The following is a 20,847-nucleotide window of genomic DNA, read 5'->3' as shown; positions in this document are numbered from 1 at the left end:
ATGCCATTTGCGCCCTCCGCTTCGCGTCGGGCCCAAATGACACTATCGGGCGAATAATCAAACTACGCTGGCAGAAAATAACAACAACGATCTCAAACTGAACGCTATTGTTATAGTAGAGTAAAAGTTTTTTAGATAACGCAGAGCAAACAATAGCCCTTGACCCAATAGCATAAATAATGGTATAATAATCAAGGGTGATCAAAGCTAATTTTTCAGAAAATGAGCTAGAATGCTAAGCAACCCCAAGGCCTGACCCGAAAATTGGAGTTGTTTTTAACAAAAAGTGGACAAACTCTATTAAAGACATATCAGCATACGATTTTCACGCCAGTCTAGGATCTGATCACCGAGTCCTCCGGGCTAAACTCAAAATTAGCTTCAGAAAATGTAAATCGCCTCAGAGATCAACATTTGACTGGTCCTTACTGAAAACTGATAATGACTTTACAAAGTACCGTAGATATTTGATTCTCGTCCAAAACAGATATACTGCATTGTACAATGAGGAATACGAGTCTACTCAACTGGATGAAAATCTGATTTCTGTAAACGATCGCACCGTTAAAGGAACTCCTCCCAAGTAAAAAGAAATCAAAGTGTAATCAAACTTCCACTGACCCAAGAATCGCATCAGCAAGAGAAAACGCAAAGAAAGCCTACCAAGCCTACCATAACGACCAATCCAAGACCAATGAACAGGTACCCAAAACGAAAAAGGCAGAACTCAACGTCACCTACGATACGTTACTAGAGGAAGAATTAAGTAACGACATAGCAGCCATAGAAGAATCGGCAAGTATACAAAAACATTATAATTGTTGGAGACTCTTAAATATATGTCAGACACAAACCAAAGCCAAAATGGTATCCTTGAAGGAAAAGACAAATGCGAAAGAATCCAGAAATGGTTCAGTTACTTCCAACAACTAGTTGGATAAGAGCCTGTTATTGACGACGAATACGAAATTTTCCAGACCGTATTTGATGACCTAGATTTCAAAACGGGTGAATTCACTATTGATGAATACAAAACAAAAAAGCAAAAGATAGAATCTCACTAAACAAAGCTTCTGGTCCTGACAATATTCCACCCGACGTTATCAAAAAATGCAGTCTAGATGATATTTTACTGAATGTTGCGAATAGATTGCTAAAAATCTTACACCCAATACCACCCACTGAACCACGACAAACCACCATCCCAATGGTTCACAAGCTACATAATACCCATCCCTAATGAAGGAGACCTAAGTAAATCTGGAAACTATCGAGGCATATCTCTAAACACTATCTCAGCAAAACTTATCAACCGAATGATATTAAACTGCATTTAACCCGCACTTGACAAGGATTTAGGATAGAAGCAAAATGGCTTCCGCCCTGGCCGCTCAGCCCAATCAAAAATCCTCGCCCTAAGAAGGCTGATTAAAGGCGTCAAGGCAAGACCTCTCCCCATGGTTATTTTATTTCTTGATTACCGCAAAGCATTTGATAGCATCCATCGTGGTAAGATGCTCACAAATTTGGCTGCATATGGTATACCTAATGAACTGATTAATACCATTGACATTCTTTACAAAGATACACGAGGGAAAGTAGTATCATCAAATGATGAGACTGAATACTTTAACAAGGTGATACACTAGCGCCCTATCTATTCTATTCAATACTTGATTATGTAATGAGACAAGTATTGTCGAAAAACAGCAATGGTTTTACGGTCGAGAAAAGAAAGAGTCGATGAATACCCGAAGTTAAAGTTACTGATCTCGACTTTGCAGATGACATTGCTCTTACCTCAAACTTGATTGATGAAGCTCAGAAACTTCTAAAGGATGTAGAAACTGCTGCATCCAAAGTTTGTCTCCACTTAAATGCCAATAAAACTGAAATGCTCATTTCAACCATCGTGTTCGCCATAAAAATTACTATCTCTCTAACAGACTATTGCATCGTCTATAGTATCAAAAACTCTCGAATAAAGGTGCAATTGCTTTTATTGTCCATTTTCATAAAGCAAGGAAAAAAAACAGCAGATCTTGTATATAGGCAATAAAGGTCAGAGCTATTTAAAGGTGTGGTTAGATATGTAATATATGGTTTTATATGGATTAATAATTTCTGCCAAGTAGTAATCATTTTCATATGTGCTTAAAGAAGGACAAAAATGAAAGTGTCGATTTTATCTCGAATAGATTTACGTCACGTCGAATTGTCACCCGTTAGATATAAACGTTTCCCGAATTATAACTTTAAACCACAGAAAAATTAACTTACCCGATTCTGCTGGCAGCAAAAAAGATAGAATGGTCAACATTCCAATAACGGTCATGGGGAAAATCAAATTACACAAATAAAACAAAGATCTTCTTGCAATAACGATGGTGAAAGTGACGTCAGGATATTTTTCTTTGCAACAAGTGTATTTGATTTCATTTCGAATGCAATCAGCAGAAACCAACGACCATTCGGAATTCTCTGAATATTTGTCTATAAAATGAACAACAAAATATTTAAAGATCAAATAATCGAGGTAGGGAAATCAAAAGTCAAGCAAGAAATTTTGGATGTGACCTCAAAATTTTCGTTTGATGACGTCATAACTCGGTTTTTTGCCAATTCGGTTTTTCTAACTCGGGAATTCCTAGCCTCTTTTTTGGGACAGGCTGGAGTTTTTACAAGTTCTTATTTGATTTGGTTGGTCGCTAACCAGTAATAAAACAATTTTGTTACTTTTTCTAAAGAACGCGTCATCTCTATCACTTCAAATGACCAATTAGTGAAGTATCTTGTAAAAACTCCAGCTCATCCCTCTTTTTTCGATCCGCTATTACTCCTACTTTAGAATTCTAAACAGTTTATACCTTGAGTCTGTTAAATGACGCGCCCACGCACCTTACGCGCCCTACGCGCCTGAATTTCGACGCGCCTTTAAGTTTTGACGCACCTTCTTACGCGCCTTATTACCGACGCGCCCTGAGGTTAAGTATCAGTAGATAACTCAGGACGACAGACGAATTTTTGAAGCCTTCGTTCGCGCTACGGCACTTTTCTACAGGCTAACCCGAAAGCTAGGCAGACATACCCCGGGCAAAAATATCGGATTTGCTCTAGAACGAGAAACTGAACGGAAACGTGTTCTAGAGCAAAACCGGTATTTAACCTCGCTATTAGTTCTTTTCAAAGCAAGTAAGGAATTGTGTTTAATGTCAGCATATTTATTTTTCTTATAAGCATCTTTTTTATAAGAAACCAATCTAACTTTTGATTTGAGGGAATTAGGCTTTCGGTAAGCAGTATTTTCAAAGCAAGTAAGGGACTGTGCTTAACGTGGGCATATTTATTTTTCTTATAAGCATCGTCTTTATAAGAAACCAATCAATAACTTTTGATTTGAGGGAATTAGGCTTTCGGTAATTAGTTCTTTAGCAAAGCCAGGAAAGAATTGTGCTTAACGTGAGCATATCTATTTTTCTTTTAAGCATCGTCTTTATAAGAAACCAATCAATAACTTTTGATTTAAGGGAATTTGGCTTTCGGTAATAACTTTTTTCATAAATCAAACATAGCATACTTGTTTTTACAAGCATCATTTTCGTAACAAAACTTTCAATTAGTTTCCTTCAATCTGAATCTCCTATAATTCCTAACAATTGTTCTATAATTATGTGATGCCGAAGCTTTTGTCAAAAATAGTTTACTTCTTTTTGAAGAATGGTAGAATATGTATACATAGGCATTACATTATTATTGGTCAGATAGGGCTGATGCGTAAGCATACTTTTAAAACTATTGATTTAAAGATGCATGGTAAGCAGCATTAACTATTGCTATAAATGCCCCCATAGCCCTGAATTTATGATTATCTAATAAGGAATGCTACTTTTAGCCTGAGTAATCGCCCTACCGTTACACTCTTATTTATTTATAAGCATAACGCTTAAAAGCACAATTTAGCTAAAATTTGGAAAATAATAAGGCACAATCAATTAAGTATGAACTCGCACGAAAATAACACACTGAGAATTCAACCAGAAAATGAAATATTGATAAAACCATGTGTCATTGAGTCTATAAATAAATTTTTACGAAGTGTTTTTGATAAATATGGTAAATGATAAAGAAATAAAATCACTTCTGTCTCATAGAGAATGCTAAAAAGTTTGGATTAGAAATCAGAAAAAATGAAATGAACCGCCGTTGTTGTCGTCTTTTTTCTAAATAATTTTTTTGAATAAAAATCACGTCAAAATTTAAAAAAATTTAAGGTAGTAATACTGTAAGGCACGTCAAAAATTTAGGGCGCGTTGATAATAAGGCGCGTAAGAAGGCGCGTCAAAATTCAGGCGCGTAAGGCGCGTGGGTGCGTAAGGCGCGTGGGCGCGTGGGCGCGTAAGGCGCGTCATTTAACAGACTCTTCTACCTTGGTTGAGGAAAGCAAAAATATTTTCATGAAAATGTTAATATTTTTGTAACAGAACCGAGATCAAGATAACTTTATTTGATAAGTAACTGCATTTTGATAACTGTATTTTATGTTAAAGATCTGATTTTAAGATAAGCTATAACAGGCTTTATTATGTAGATACATATTCAAATATATTCAAATTTTGCTTTCAAATTTAGATTTTTTGTCGCTCTTGTTGTTTATCAAAAAGATTTATTACATAAATCTATTATCGATTTCATGAATAAATTTCATGACTCAAAGTAATTAAGAAAATCATTAGAAAAAGAAAAACTTTCCAGCGTTCGATTATGGAAGTATTTTATGTGAATCGTTCGACTGTTTACATAATTTATGTATTGTTAGTGTACTGGCCCCGGGGGGGGGGTACTAGGGTTGGCGAATGAGGGGTATGTGCGGACGGGACCTCCGAAAACCGACTCTAGAGAGACTGATTTTTGCTGAAAAGGTGACCCTTAGAGAGACTTTTAAAAATTTTTTTTTCGATTTTTGAGAAAAGTCGTACCCTTAGAGAGACTTGATTACAATTTTTTCTCTGGAAATCGTAAAAATTTCCTAAAAATCTTGAATTTTCCGACCCTTAGAGAGACTAATTTAAAACTTTCTGATTTTTCCGACCCTTAGAGAGACTTTGAAAGGTGAAAAAACCGACCCTTACCGTCCGCACATACCCATCATCCATTTTTGCCTAACTAACCCCCCCCCGGGTGTACTGGTAGTATATACATATTGTTATGGGTTATATTTTTCTAGCTCAGATTTTTCGTATAGTATAGTAATATAGAAAACTCTGAATGAGCATGTCATTTAAGTATCAAAACATTCTTTTGACAACTTTTGTGAAGGCCCTTGTGAATATTGAGAGGAAAAAAAACATTCGTGAGAATAAATTTTGGGATAACTTACAAAAGTTGGTAGAAAATATGATTACTTAGACTTAGCTTACTAGACCCCTTTTTTGAACGCGGTCTTGTATTTGTACGGTACAATATGAAATCTGAAATACAGCATTTATGTACGCGTTTTTAAGCCAATTAGATTGCTCATGTTTTTCATGTTGATAATAACAGTATTGTAGTCCCCCCCGGGGATTTTTCTAAAAAGAAATCAATCTCAGTAAAAAAATTTGAACCAATACACCTTATCGGAGGTAAACAAAGCGCGATATTGCGGTTTTCAGGCAAAAAGCCTTACAAAACACCCAGAATATTGATGCCAAAAGAGCCTCCAAATCAACTGAAGAACCACCATTGGTTCCATTTATGTTTACCTCCCAATTTCAACGGATCTATTTTAGCGCGATTGTTTTTGTGGAATTTCCGATAAGGTGTATTGAAAAAATTCTCTCATAACATCAGAACATTCCAGTCGTGTTATATAAGTTGATATGGGAATTAAGAAATGCAACGACTTAATTCACGTTCTGTTTTGATAATTTCCAAATGGAGCATTTTTTTCACTTGCGAATTCTGATTTCGTCTATTCAGAAAACTGTGATAACATCGTAAAAACTTTTTTTTTTAAAACAGATCACCCTTCCTTTTTAAACTTTGGTTTAACCAACTCATTGCAAAAGGAATATAAAAGAAACATGAATTTTTTTGAACAGTTGAAATTTTAAACAATTGTAAATTTGAGTTTGAAGAAGGAAGGTTTTGCCAACCAAAAGAAAGTTTAATGGATGATGCGCAGAGACCTTGCTTATGTAAGTATAGATTACCTGTGTATTATTCAAAAGTAATGGCACTATGCGAATGTAATAAATTCATAAGCTTTATAGGTATGGACTTTTCAAATTTCATTGAAGAATGTATTTTGACATTTGAGAGGGGCCGTGTGGTTAATACTTGCAATTTCTCTGAAAGTATACTTTGTTTATATACTTTTTATTGCAGTACCGTGAAGTCGGGTAACTTGCATCAGTTGAGGGAAACTTGCATAGCCTTCAAATGACTGACCAATCAAAGCAGCAAAATTTCAAAGCAAATGAACTACGCAGCTTCGCTCACACCTCTACTCTACCGTTTTTGTTTTGATTTAGCTTTGTATTTTAATGACCAGATAGGTCATTCATTTGAGGGCTATGCATGTTGGCCTCCATAGATGCAAGTTACCCGATCTCACGGTATATATGAAAGGGCTACTTAGACTACACAATATATACACACCTGTCTATGTGCCCCAGTGGGTGTTGAGTACCCAGTGGAGTGAGAATGAAAAAACCTGAAATTCACTGGGGTGAAAAATATTCTTTCAAATATTGAGTGGGGTGGCGAAAATTTCCTTGACATTCACTGGGGTGAGAAAGAATTTTTTGCATGAGCCAAATTTTGGTTAGCCTGTTAGAAAAAAAACGCTTAATTCTATCGTGTTTTAACGATGGAAGGTACTGGCTAACTTTTGGTTTAGTGCTAGTCAAAATCTGCTTTTTACATGCTACTAAAGTATAGAAATATCATCTTGATCAGGTGGATCTACTCTTACAGTACTGTGACAGGAAATGTAATGAGGTGCGCTTTTTCTATTCCTTTACATTTCTCTGGTCAAACCAATTTTTCTGAGGTCAAAATTAAAATAACAATTCATTTAAATTTAGATAGACACTTTGGTCGTTTCTATTGAAAACTCTTTTGTTCTGGCTTTAATTAGGTAATTAGAAAAGGTTCAGAAAGAAACGGCTCATCATGCGAGTGCTGGCGTGCTGTTGTATGGCTATTTTTATAAAAGTGGATTGGTATTTTTTTTTTTTTGGTCCATTACTCTTAAATTTTCAGTATCCAGAAACATATTTTACACAAGTCTGAAAAGTTTTCGTCACGATGATATTAAGTTACTTCGAGAAAATTTGCAAGAAATTCATTAAAAACAGATTCAATTTCTTTTTTTCTCGCACTTTAGCTTTTTATCTAATTATGCCGTTGTGATGGCATTATATCATTGGAATCGCTAAAATATTCTGAGCAAAAAAATATAGGTATCTTTTGGTATGAAAGAGGTGTCCCCAAAATACCTAAAACAAAGGAATTTCGTCACACCACGCTAATTATACAGTTTTTATTAAGTTTTTATAGCGACAACAAAAGAAATCCATTAAGTCGAAACAAACTACCTTAAGGGCAAGAGACCTGGTATATGACGAGCTGTGTTTCCATTGTTATCGAGAAGCGCGTTTTCTATTCCTTTTCATTAATCTGGTTTTGACGTATTTGAAAAAAACGATCCATTTACGGCGTATAACCACTACGTTATTTTTATCTGATTTTAAAATTTCAATGTTCTTACCATAATTAATTAAACATTTGAAACATGCTGACTAAATCCTGAAGAAAAATTGCGGTAATTTCGGGGGTTTTAGTCAAGGAACTTAAAAATTTAATAGAAACAATTTGATCGAAGTTGCTTCACTGATTATGATCTACACCACAGAAACTTGTTAATGGTATAAATTAATGTTTTATGTATCATTACTATGCAATACCAACATTAAAAATAAAAAAAATTGAATAAAGATAAAGGTTACTCATTCATTGATATTTGATCTTGAAGTTGATTTATGTGTTTTAGTTATATTAACCATCCCGTAGTAATAATTTTTTCAGATTTTTTTTTCCGTCAAGAAAGTTTTATTCCAACCAGAGGAATCTAAGAAGATAGAAAAACGGCTTGCCATATACCAGAGGTCTCTTGCCCTTAAGGGAGTTTATGTCGAGTTAATAGGTTTCTTTTGTTGTCGCTTTAAAAAATCTACATAATTAGCGTGTTGTGACAAAATTCTTTTGTTTCAGTTCTAATTATGTGCAAACTTTAAGGGCTTATAACCAAAATATAAGCCTGGATATCCAAGCTCAAAATTTTAGAAAAAACAAAGTTTACCCCAACTTACAAAGTTCTAGAATTGTAGAGGTTGGTCTCCCTAGAGAATGAAAGTGCAAACCCATCATTCCAAAACTTTCCTAGCCAACCCAGGGCAGCAAAACAGAAATTAATAAAAAGCAGCCTTACAAGATCTAAAACCATTTAAAAAACATCTAAAGATTACACCAAAGTCCATAAACAAGTTACCTATATCTTCTTGCTCAGAATTTCCTAGCGATTCTACTGATATAACCGTATCATGACCGCACCATTATATGGAAAGCTAGAGCTCGAGAAAATTATAATTATCATCTTGATTTTACTCGATTTCTGACAGTTTTGCAGAAATCAATTTAATATCATTGCGTTAAGAATTTATTTTGCTATGCATTGGGAAAAGATTTGCGCCTTATTCTTAAATATTGAACTAGTAATCGGCAAAAAAGGAAAAACAAATTTTCATTTTTATCGTCAAATCATGTAGAAGCCGTCCGATTTGTATGGTGAGCCGTCTTTTCTTGACTTTCATGGTACCAAATAAACGGCCCCCCCCGCTTGTTAATTATTCGATTTTTTTCCAACCCCCCCGGACGTTATTAGGACCCCCCGTTTATTAATTTTTGAAAAAATTCCCAGCTCCGAAGAGGAAAGTTTCTTGTTTTACTCTAAAAAGCCTAAATTTAGTCTATTTTGACCCTTTTTAGGGGTTTTAAAAGTCCATTTTCTAACCCCCCCTGGTAATTAGGTCCCCCCCTGTTTATTTGATTTGAAAAATTTTTCCAACCCCCCCCCCCGTTTATTCGAACCCCCCCGTTTATTTGGCACCTAAGAGTAATGACCTAATCAACGTTTTAATAGAATTTTCAATAGAAGTGATCGTTTAACTTTGAGTAATCAGAAAAGCTGTTTTTCCATCTCTTAAAGGCCGCGACCCACTCAGCAGTTTATGGTCGGCGAACAAGGCGTGCGGCTTAATTATTCCATGAATTGGATAAATTAAGGCTTCAAAGGCTGTCACTTTGAGCGCAACAAGAGTTGAAACTTTGAGTGCAAACATGTACGAAGGAATCGGAATCTACTCGGGGATTATGGATATTATTATTCTAAGCCCCTTCACAGTCACTTCATTGTAATACATAAGGACAAAATTCATGATTAATATCTGTGTGTACAAACCTTCCGTTAGTGTACTAGTTGGTGGATTCCAACACACTAGCAATGTGGAGATGGATTTTCCTAATTCACTGTCTTGTCCAGTCAGAAGACAAGAATTCACTTCCAGCTGACTCTACCAAGTGGCAATTGAGTCCTTGGGCTCCACATGGACCCGTGGCTCAATGGTAGAGCAAAAGCCCGCGAATAGCATGATTGCGAGTTCGAGTCTCGCCGGATCCGTTGAAACGGTTCTGGTGGCTGGTCAGAAGACAACATGAGAGAGTATTCACTTCATTGTTATACATAAGGGCAAAATTCAAGACAAAAAGTTTATGCTTTGAAATGCCGTCCCTGTCATATAAATTAGTAAATTTGGGACCCTGTACAAAAATTTACTCAATTACCATACCCAATTTAGCTGAGTCCCCCCAGGGTATCGAACAATAGAAACAAATGGTTTACATTGTTAATGAATCATTGTAAAGTATTTCGCATTGCGTTTGCAAGACCAGCGAACAGCTTGTTACAAAAAAAGTCATTAATGCAAAAAGATCTGATTTAAAAAACCAAATCAGCATTATTTTAAGTTAAGAAATCAACTTACTGAGATCAGCACCGGAGCTTTCATTAAAGAAATTCAATCGGGCCAAGTTATACGTCCAACTGCCAAACTTCAACGGACAGTATTGTGTATCGAAGGGGAAATAACGGACATCGATATCGCATTGACTTTTGAGTATGATTGGAGCCAGCCATTTGACGAATCCATTGTAGGAGATGATAGCTCTGGTGTTCATTCGATCCAAGTTGCCTCCAAATGCCTTGTCCTCGTCAGCGCTATAAAGAAACCGAAGAAAATAAAAAAAATATTTTTCTTCCTGCAAGCACTGTGCTTTCTAAAGGGCGTGGAGTAGGTTTCAGTAGGTTTTACAGTTTTTTTATTAAGGAAGAAGGAAGTAATTTACTTAGAGATTTTTAATTTTTGTCCTATGTTGAGATTTAAAAACTTATTTTCCAAACAAGAGAGTGATTCCTTTTAAAATTTAGGCCTAACAAATGAAGAGCATGCAGCTAAATACAATAGAAACAAGACGACTTAAAGTCGAAAATTTCGCATAATACTTGAACATCAACGACGAAGATGCATGAAACGTGACTCCTGCAGCATTATGCATTTTGAATGAAGCGCTACACAAAATATAGAGAATGTATTGTACACACTGGTCATAGATACCCTGTTTTTTTATGAAAAATCTTAATCCATTAAAAAAAAGATTCCTTAAAGAATGCAACTAAAGAATTACATTCTATAAAGCGTAAACAAAATCTTTCAATTCACAGAACTGCAATATACACTTGAGAAAAATAATTTTAAATTTTTTTTAAAATGAAGAAGAAAAAATGGACTTTTCCTTCTTTGATGCCAGAAACCTCATTTTGTGCTTTGAAGGAACTTGTGATAAAGACTTTTTTCACTTGCGCAAAGTTTATATCAACTTCTTTCTATAAACAGTAGAATTTATTCAAAACTGAGAAAAATGGCTAGTCAGAAAAATCTGTTGTATACTACTTTCTGATATGAATGATGGCCCACCACCATCAAAATCATTTGACTTTTCCAGAAAAAAATTGAATATGGGGGGGGGGGGCTGAAGGATATAACATTTTTTGGAAATTTACCCCCCCCCCCTGGACATTGTGACTTTTGATCCCCCGGACAGCAGGTCTAACCCCCCCCCCCTCCCCGCCCCGACAAGCATCAGTTGACCCCATCGAGAGCAAGTTTACCCCACAGAACAAGGCAAATTTTGAAGATTTTTCACTACCCCCCCCCTCCGGGCACTATATCCTCCACCCCCATGTACAGACATTTTCTGGAAGAGCCCATTAAAGGCAAAAAGCAGTTAAGTAGTTGAGCTCCAGCTTCTGAACTAAAAAATGGCAGGGTAAAAACTAGCCAACTTTAAGCTTTAAAGAAATAATACTCCTTGAGATTAAAATTTGACTCCTTTATAACTAGCTTTAAACGGCATCCCATTAAACAAACCCTCCCCAATCTCTTGCCGTTTATCCCGTGAAAAAAATATAGGGGAAAGATTCCAGAAAAGTAACAAGAATCTTAGTGCAGAAATGGGAATCTTATACAAACAACGGTACCATGATTCAAAATGAAAATCCAAATTAGCAAAAGGTGCGTATCAAGATCGGTGAACTTTGCCATTTATTACCTTGTTTCCATTCTTTTTACATTCCGACAGCTTATTTAGCAAACGCCCACGCTAAAGCTTAAAGAGCGAGCCAATATCTATTATCCCATCAGGGAGAAAAAGCTGGAACTTATACTAACCAAACTCATCGAACACCAATCAAACTTCATCGGATAAAAAACTGTCATCATTAACGAGGGACCGCTGTACATTTTGCGGTGGTGTACGGTGGGGTTGAATCTAAAATGTACTTGTACCGCGGTGAAAATAGGTTAATTTGAAATCTGCTGTACACCCCACCGTACCCACCGTAAATCACGGTACAATGACAATGTAGTTTCGATAATACAAAAATGATTGCTGAATTTCAATAGACATGGTAATCATCTAAAAAACACTTGCTAAAACTGACTGTTTGTCACAACTGGTTTCACTATTAACATATAACTATCTGGTGAAAAAAGGAAAAAAAGATCATACATGTGCTGTTTGTACACAGGAAAAAATTGTCGATTTCCAAGGTTGGAAATTTCAAGTTTTCTTAGTTGGAAAAAAGATAAAATCCAATGGAAAATCCAACCTGAAAATGTGGGACATTCTCCAAGGTTGAAAATTTTGCATTTTCCATGGCTTGGAATTTTCGTAAATCCAGGTTGAAAAAAGCCAAAATCCAAATTTAACAAGGTTGGAATTTTTTAAAATTCAGTTGGAAAAAAAGCCAAAATCCAAGCTTAAACAAGGTTGGAATTTTCGAAAATCGAGGTTGAAAAAGCCAAAATCCAAATTTAACAAGGTTGGAATTTTTTAAAATTCACGTTGAAAAAAGCCAAAATCCAAATTTAACAAGGTTGGAATTTTCGTAAATCCAGGTTGAAAAAAGCCAAAATCCAAATTTAACATGGTTGGAATTTTTTAAAATTCACGTTGAAAAAAGCCAAAATCCAAAAAGTGATGGCAGAGATGTGGAAAAGAGATCTTAAACAAGGTTTTTGTTTTTGCGAACAGTCACTCGCTAGCCTAGGCTCGATGGCTCCCGGTCAATCTCTCGTTATTGTTCGCACAGATACGTGGTTGATCTTAGATCACTCACACAGCTCAGCAGGGCGCTATTTGAAACTATGACACAAGTACCCTATGTGCTTCACTGTGCGAACTCACTGCGATTGACCGAGGCCGCTCCGAAGAGACGCCTCACCTGACGGAAACTTACAGCTTGACTGCTCACATTATAGCCTAATATCCAGTTTAGCTATATATCAAAACAGTTTTGAGCGAAAAATCGCTTGTGGTTTTCCCAAGGACATGCGCAGAAAATGGTTAGAAAAACGTAATTTCCACATAGATTTTTAACGTTTTCCAAACTGTTTGGAAAAACACAAATTTCCAACCCAAAAAGTCTAGTTTTCCAATCGAAAGAGTTTCAATTTCACAAAAATGTATTTTCCACATGGATTTTTAACGTTTTCCAAACTGTTTGGAGAAACACAAATTTCCAACCCAAAAAGTCTAGTTTTCCAATCAAAAGAGTTTCAATTTCACAAAAATGTAATTTCCACATGGATTTTTAACGTTTTCCAAACTGTTTGGGAGAAACACAAATTTCCAACCCAAAAAGTCTAGTTTTTCAACTTGAGGTATCAAATTTACTAAAATATGTATTTTCACATCGATTTTTGACCTTTTTTTTCAATTCCCAAACTGTTTGGAAAATAAAAATTTCCCACCCAAAAAGTCATGTTTTCCAACCAGCCTTGGAAAATTGTCATTTCTAAATGGGTTTTTTTCACTTGATTTTTCAAGGGCATTGGTTTATTCTACAAAACCTATGGGTAATTTACGTTTTCCAAATCAGCTTAAGGTAATCGCTCAAATTTCCAACCTTCAATTATAAAACCAAAATTTCCAACCCAAAAATATTGAATTTCCAACCTTGGAAAATGAAAATTTTTTCCTGTGGTAGTTTTGGCCGAGTTTTGGTGCTCTTTTTGTACTACTTACTGAGCATGATCAATTGATTTATTAGTGCATTCACTAACTACACAAACATAAAATACTGTGAATATCAAATCTCTTTAAACACTCTACAAAAGACCAGAAAACATGATAAAAGTTTCAAAAACATGTGCTATCAAGCAGCCATTAAAAAGTTCTCATGATAAATGTTTACAAAGGCTTGGTTACACTTCTTGCACTAGCATATTTTATTTATTAAGAAAAGCCCTGTTTTTTATCACTTTTATCTTTGTGAGTGAGTCCACTTTTAGAATATCGGCCGTAGTACGCCCGCAGTCAAACGCCCACGCCATAATTTGCGCCCCAAAAATTTTCTCGATACATACATACATACATAGAAAGACTATCGTAATACTTTCGCTATGCGAAATTAAAAAAACGAGAAACTTAGCCCTATAATCACAATACTCTTTATCTGAAATAACCCAATGGTCAGATCTAAAAGTCTAGTTTTCTCTTCTAGTCTTTCTTTGTTTTATCTTTGAGCTTTATTTTTGTCCGTAGTCTAGCAGTTAAAGGCCATAGATAAAGACCACATATCAATGTTTTGCGATGGATTCCCGATTTTCTTTTTGTTACAAAGTGAAATCTCAAATGAGTGATGACAGTGACATGGTCAATCGTTGAAAACAAAAGAAATCACTAAATAGGATTCCAATATCAACACAGTGCTACCGACTTTCAAAATAAGATTTGCTTGTCTGAACACGGCCGTTTGTTTTGTCTCCCATGTATTGGTCTCATAGGTTTGCTTATCTCGAATAGAGATACATATGTACCTTTTAATCCATGTCATTTTTCATTTTCTCGTTGTAGCTGCTGGTGAGACCACGTTCAGAAATAAAGTACGTAATGTGGAATCGCCAATAAAGACAAAATCTTCACAAAATATTATGTCTGGGAAATGGTTAGCTGAAGATCAAACAATTGTATTAAGTTGGATCCACCGTGAAATGATCAACGCACGTCTCACCAAGGAATATATAAATTTCAAACAATTTTTTCCTGATGTCCAAAGTGTGGATGAAGAAATAAGAAATTTTGTGAACAGCGGACATAAAATAAGTGAGTTGAAACTTTTTTATTGAACTCGCCATAATGCTAGCCTGGATATTCAGACCGTAAACCATAAAAGTTATAGTCATAGTTTTTTTGGGCCCAGCATCAGCGATAGGGGCTTTTATTTGCATTCCTGTCCTTAATTCCTCCTTCCTTGTGTCAGTTTAGTCGGTCTGTCCGTATTGGTAGAAACGGCGCCTAAAATCTGTACCACACTTCTTTTTTTGCCGTCTAAGAAGCTAAAAGCCGGCTAAAGTTTGATACTGGCTATAAAAGCAATATTTTCTACTTCCGCGCTCAGTAAACACAAAACGTGGCGGTCGAAGCGGAGAGGTTGCTTCATACTTTCTTCTACATTTTATTTAAGAATATGGTCGAGAGACTTTCAAATAAAGTATATTTTTGTAGTGAATTTTGCTTTAAAGCCTCTTTTTCAACTTTTATCAAATCTTGTAGTCTTTGCCAAAATTCTTTCGGTATTTCGGAATTGTGAAATTGTTTTGGTATCGGAAATCCATGAATTTTTGCTTCGAAATTACGGTATTATAAAGTTTTTATCCCCCTTTTTCGGAATTCATACATGAAAAATCAAATTTGACGAAAAATTAGTCAAAACAAGGAAAAATACCCCAACAAATGGTATCGGAATTGCAAGTATTTTTTTATGGAATTCCGGAAATTTTGGCAAAATTGGCACCCTTAATTTTCGCGCGGCTAAGTGTGCGAAAATAGGCCTGTTTCGCGCACCTTCTATTTCCGAGCACGTATTCTGCGCGAAGATGAAAGGGGCGCAAAAATTAATGGAATTAAGGTAGCAGAAACACCAAAATATGAAAATAATTTACAGCTTGGATATCCAGGCTAAACTGAAAGACGATATCATTTCCAATAAATCAGTGACAAAAACATTATGTAATTACGCCAATAATTAACGACAAGATAATCTGATACGGCCAAACATCATCACATATCATACCTACAGTTTTGGTCTTTTTTCATTGTAAAGTAGCTTATGAATGGCTTCCCAGGTATGGGAAAGTCTAGCCGCTCAACGGTTACAGATTTTTTGCAAGACTGGGTTTCATTAGCTTATGCAGTCTCGACTGCGGTCGAGCAATGATGATGATCAGCTTAGTGCAATATATCAGTAAAACTATTTCATTGTATTTTTTGGACCTACCCGGAGGTCCTATAAATTAACTGATGTTCGTCCGTTCGTTAGTCCGTTAGTTCGTTACCAACTTTTCTCGAGATTGGCTCATTAGTTTTTTCTGATTTTTGGCACAATGATGCAAAATGGTAATGCCCAAAATGTGACGGAGCCTGATTTTCGAAAAAAGTTCATTTCCGGCCGAAAATACCAGAAATATGCCGGAAATCGCCGTTTTTGCAGATTTTCATCGGACTTTTTCCTTATATTTCGTTGTTTTTTCACACAAAAACATTATTAATAGCAATGCCCACCATGAAGCATGGTTCAATTGTCAATAGAACTGAGTTTTGAAGCCGGAACTTTCTAAAAATTGCCGGAACAGCCGATTTTTGCCGGAAAAACGGTATTTCTTAAATTTCTCGAGCTGTACTTTATATTTTTTTATGAAATTTTGCACACTGATGCAATATGACAATACCTAAAATGTGACGGAGCCCGATATTCGAAAAACATTTTTTCCGGCCGAAAATGCTGGAAATGTGCCGGAAAAACCGTTTTTTTACATTTTCTCGGATTTTCATCTTTAGTTTTTTCTTATTTTTTTGCAGAAAGATGCGTATTCGCAATGCCCAAAACATGGCTGAGTTCGATTTTTGAGAATTTTTTTTATTCCGGTTGAAAATGCCGGAAATCGCCGTTTTTGCAGATTTTCATTAGATTTTTTTCCTTGTATTTCTATGTTTTTGACACAAAAACATTATTGATAACAATGCTCACCATCAAGCATGATTCAATTGTCAATAAAACTGATTTTTGCGACCAGAACTTTCTATTTATTTTTTCCCTACAACCCTTCCCTCTCCCCTTATCAACAATCAATGATGAATTTATTGCGTCATGCATTTTCGCTAAACGCTATATTTTCTGACTGATTTTTTTCTCCTCGCATTGCTATCTAACTTTCATCATGAGGTAGGTCCATTCAGCATCTAGGTTGTTTTCGATATGGTTTTCATTGAAGTAACTTCGTATAGACCTTTTGCACATTTTGATAAATAACAAGATTGCTCACAGGAATTTTTTGACCTGCATCCCGTGCGATCGTATTTAATCGCCCGCGCGTGTACGCTCTGTCTACTGTATATGGGTACCGTGTGCAAGAACAAGTTCCTCTCTTCAGTCTTTTGAGACTTTAAAGGATATTGGAGAGTGTCCTAACCCCTCAGATGGAAATTTCTAATTTCATAGGTACTAGCAGCTTTACAGCCCGTTTGCTGCAGTCATCTTACTGAATTGGAATAAGAGTCGAGTCACTCGACAACTAAAAAAGTCCTGAAAATCTCGATGATTGATCGGCTCTCGCATGTTGGAAATAATCTAAAATAATTTCTTTAAGAAGTTAATACCTTGACAGGGTGATAAAGGTATTGCCAATTTAATCATTGTCGGGTGGCCGAATGGTAAAGGCGACGAGCTGTCAATTGAGAGGACAACTTTCTTGAGGGATCGAATCCTACACGGTGCGTCGTAGTGTGTGTTATTTTGTCAGTATTGACCAAACTTTTTCTGAATTTATGAGCTCTTATTGATATTTTTGAAAATCCCCGTTAGAATTTTAGGAAACAAAAATTTTCTAAGTAGTGTCACCTCAGTGCAGTTTGACTCAAAATTATAGTATTTCAAAATGGATCAGGTTGGTTAGCGGGTGGAGAGTCAAGAGTCATGTCTTTCCCTTCTCTCTTGAATATCCAGTGTTCAACAAACGACTTTCAACAAAAAAAATGCATAAAAAACGACTTTCGTCTTTTTTTGTCATCTTACAAACACTTTTTTTAGAACCACAAGTGAAAAGAAAAGCAAAACTGCTGCTAAAAAATGTTTGACAGGTGGCGGTTTACTCGCGCGGGTTAGAAATTCCCATGAGCAATCTCGTTATTTATCAGAATGCCCTTTTGCTGATCAGGATGTCATGTTGAATAGTTTAAAAACTACAGCATTAAAATAATGATAAGAACAAAATTAGTGAACACTTATTATGATTATGCGTTTGTGTCTGCTAGAGTTTTTAATCATTCAACTTGACATCTTTATGAATGAATGTTTTTGAAATTTTATCTACAGGGAAAATTGTTTGAACAGATTCCAAAACCATCGATGGAAAGTTGTGAAGAATTTTTTCTGTCAAGAAAAACATGATCCTAATTTATGCAAATCAAAACTAATTATGAACTGTTCTGATGTACGGTTACTCAAAACGAGCTGTGAAAATTTCTAGTTGTCTGACTCCCAGACTAGGCAGGTTATGTTCTAATGACACTCGTCAAAATGTTGTTTTATTTTTTACCCATTGTCTGTATTTTGTTTTCAGCGGAGATCCAAGAAGCTGCCGATCTCAAGCCGTCCATAGTAGAACTTCTTGAGGCAATGGACAAAGATATGCATGTTGGTCAACTTTTGGTGAAAATGTTTCGCGAACAAACGCATCCACATTCATTGAATACACGAGATTCACTGTTCTTGATCAATAGATGTATCCGAAAATCACCAAGATTTGTTTCCAAAGACTCAGGTAATTCAGTTTTATGCTATCTTTTTGTGATATTGACTGTAATTTGATTGATTAATTTATTCCCGTAGATGACAGACCTAGTAAGCTGTCAAAATCGATCAATAAAGACTTCCATTTGAAAAAAAGAAGAAGATTTTTAGGTTTTCTAGATATTGAAGCTGAAATGCATAGACTTTTTACATCCCCTATCAAAAATGTGAGTCATGAAATCTCTTTTGAAATTTTTCTTCGTTATCTCATCTCAAACTTAGACAGTGCCCTAATTGACTTCAATGTATATTCATCTATCTTTTACGATAAAATCGATAATATTTTTGTTATAAAAACTTAATTTGCATTTAAATACAGTAGAATAATAATAATTCGAAAAGTACGAAGAACATAAATTCGTTTGAATTATGAAAATTTTGAGTTACGGGCTCTTGAACAGTTTGAGAATGATCACCGTCTAACCCTTCAGTTAGAGAAGAGTCACACATTGATTAAGAAGTGAGAACTTTCAATGGGATATCTTATTATGGTTCAAGTAAAAAAAAAAGTTATCAAAAACAATTCATCTCAAACTCTTGCTCTTTTCTAACGGTCGCTACGGGAGCTCGAGAAATCCCCCGAGTTATGACTGGTCCTCTATTTGTATATATATTATATAAGGTTTGGCTTTTAAGACTATTTTATATTTTGCAGGGGAGATTCCTATGCCCATTGTCTGCATCCTTTACTATACAATGGTCACACCGTCTGGCCTTACTGCTTTCGCCAGCCAAAAGATCAATCAATTATTCCAGAACATCCTTATTGATTACCAAAGGAATTTCTTGGTGACTGAAGCTTCATTGGATATTTTGAGAGTCGACGATCCTCCTCAAGGAGGATGGTTTTCACCACAAGCTCTTGAAGAAATCCCTGATTTCGATCAAACTTTTGTATGTGATCCAAGCAAGCCGTATAAAGGATTCAAGAGTTTTGACGATTTCTTCACAAGGCGCATTAGAGCGGGAATACGGCCTATAGAATCACCAGGTGAATGGAGGGTCATCACAAACGCATGCGAAAACGCACCTTTTCGAATCAGTCATCAGATAGCTGAAAAAGATTCTTTCTGGATCAAAACACAACCCTATTCGCTGAAAGATCTTTTGAAAGATGACACAAATTTACAAAGATTTGTTGGCGGTACAATTTATCAAGGCTTACTCACTCCACATGTTTATCATCGATTCCATGCACCCGTATCGGGCACCATCATACGATCCGATGTCATCCCAGGCCTTTGTTTCTCTCAAATCACTTTTGATGATCAGAAAATGGACTACCCTGAATGCCAACCTTATCTAGCGCACGTGGCAACCCGTGGGGTAGTTCTTATAGACACCAAAACTCCCTTGGGAATGGTAGGTTTTATTGCAATTGGGATGACAGAAGTTTCATCGGTTGAGCTGTCAATTAAAACAGGTGATAACGTCATGAAGGGACAAGATATCGGAGCTTTCCATTTTGGAGGTTCGTCGCATATCTTGATGTTTGAAAAAAATGTAAACGTTCATTTTGATTTGCAAGGGATAAAGCCAGACCCAGTCCACGGATCAGAGTATTTAAAAGTGAACACAAAAATAGCAAACTTTGTTGGAAAATATTCATAATGTTATTGTTTCTTCTGATTATGAGCGGGCCGCCGTGGTTAAAAATTTTTTGCGCACTCTTATATCTTTTTTGTTGCTAACTGGTTGCTACTTCCTAGCTATGTAAGGAAAATTTTTCAAAACATGTAAGGAAGGTTGACACTTATTTTAGAAGCATTTCATTTGGAAAAAAAGGCTAGAGACCCTTTTTATTTAATAGTTTTTTTCAAACGACTTTTACTTATTATTTTATATTTTATAACAAACTTTTTTGAGAAGGATTTCATTGAAAACGAAATTTCAAAACTGACTACCGTATTACTTGGTATTACACGTTATAAGCATATCCAGGCTCAAATCTTGGAAATACTTTTTATTTGATAGTATTTTTCAAACGACTTTTACTTATTATTTATATTTTAAAACAAACTTTTTTAGAAGGATTTGATTGAAAATGAATAAAGAATTTTTACTTACGTATCATAATTTCAAAACTGACTACCGTATTACTTGGTATTACACGTTATAAGCATATCTAGGCTCAAATCTTGGAAATACTTTTTATTTGATAGTATTTTTCAAATGACTTTTACGTATTATTTATATTTTAAAACAAACTTTTTTAGAAGGATTTGATTGAAAATGCATAAAAAATTTGCACTTACGTATCATAATTTCAAAACTGACTACCGTATTACTTGGTATTAGTACTAGAACAGTGCTCACATCACTGGATAACGACCGCC

General features: G+C 35.5%; 2 protein-coding genes across 3 annotated transcripts in view; one reads left to right on the top strand and one right to left on the bottom strand.

Moving 5' to 3' along the window:
- LOC136800632 (neuronal acetylcholine receptor subunit alpha-3-like) overlaps positions 1-20,847 on the bottom strand; it is a 30,975-nt gene that overhangs the window by 2,047 nt on the left and 8,081 nt on the right. For both annotated transcript variants that reach the window (XM_067057278.1, XM_067057279.1), the window contains 2 exons: positions 10,086-10,318; positions 2,281-2,493 (listed from right to left, as the gene is read on the bottom strand). In XM_067057278.1, coding sequence (XP_066913379.1) covers positions 2,281-2,493; positions 10,086-10,318 — 446 coding nt within the window. The remainder of the gene's footprint in view (positions 1-2,280; positions 2,494-10,085; positions 10,319-20,847) is intronic.
- Positions 5,981-20,743, top strand: LOC136800633 (uncharacterized). Its single transcript, XM_067057280.1, has 4 exons — positions 5,981-6,176; positions 14,518-14,766; positions 18,282-18,482; positions 19,167-20,743. The coding sequence occupies exons 1-4, from the start codon at positions 6,149-6,151 to the stop codon at positions 20,120-20,122; spliced, it is 1,434 nt and encodes a 477-aa protein (XP_066913381.1). The 5' UTR covers positions 5,981-6,148; the 3' UTR covers positions 20,123-20,743.

The sequence above is a fragment of the Clytia hemisphaerica genome, unplaced genomic scaffold, assembly GCF_902728285.1.
Source record: "Clytia hemisphaerica strain Z4C2 unplaced genomic scaffold, Clytia hemisphaerica genome assembly, whole genome shotgun sequence".
Lineage (NCBI taxonomy): Eukaryota > Metazoa > Cnidaria > Hydrozoa > Leptothecata > Clytiidae > Clytia > Clytia hemisphaerica.
The sequence above is the reverse complement of the archived record's forward strand: the minus strand, read 5'-3'. Positions and strand labels throughout refer to the sequence as shown.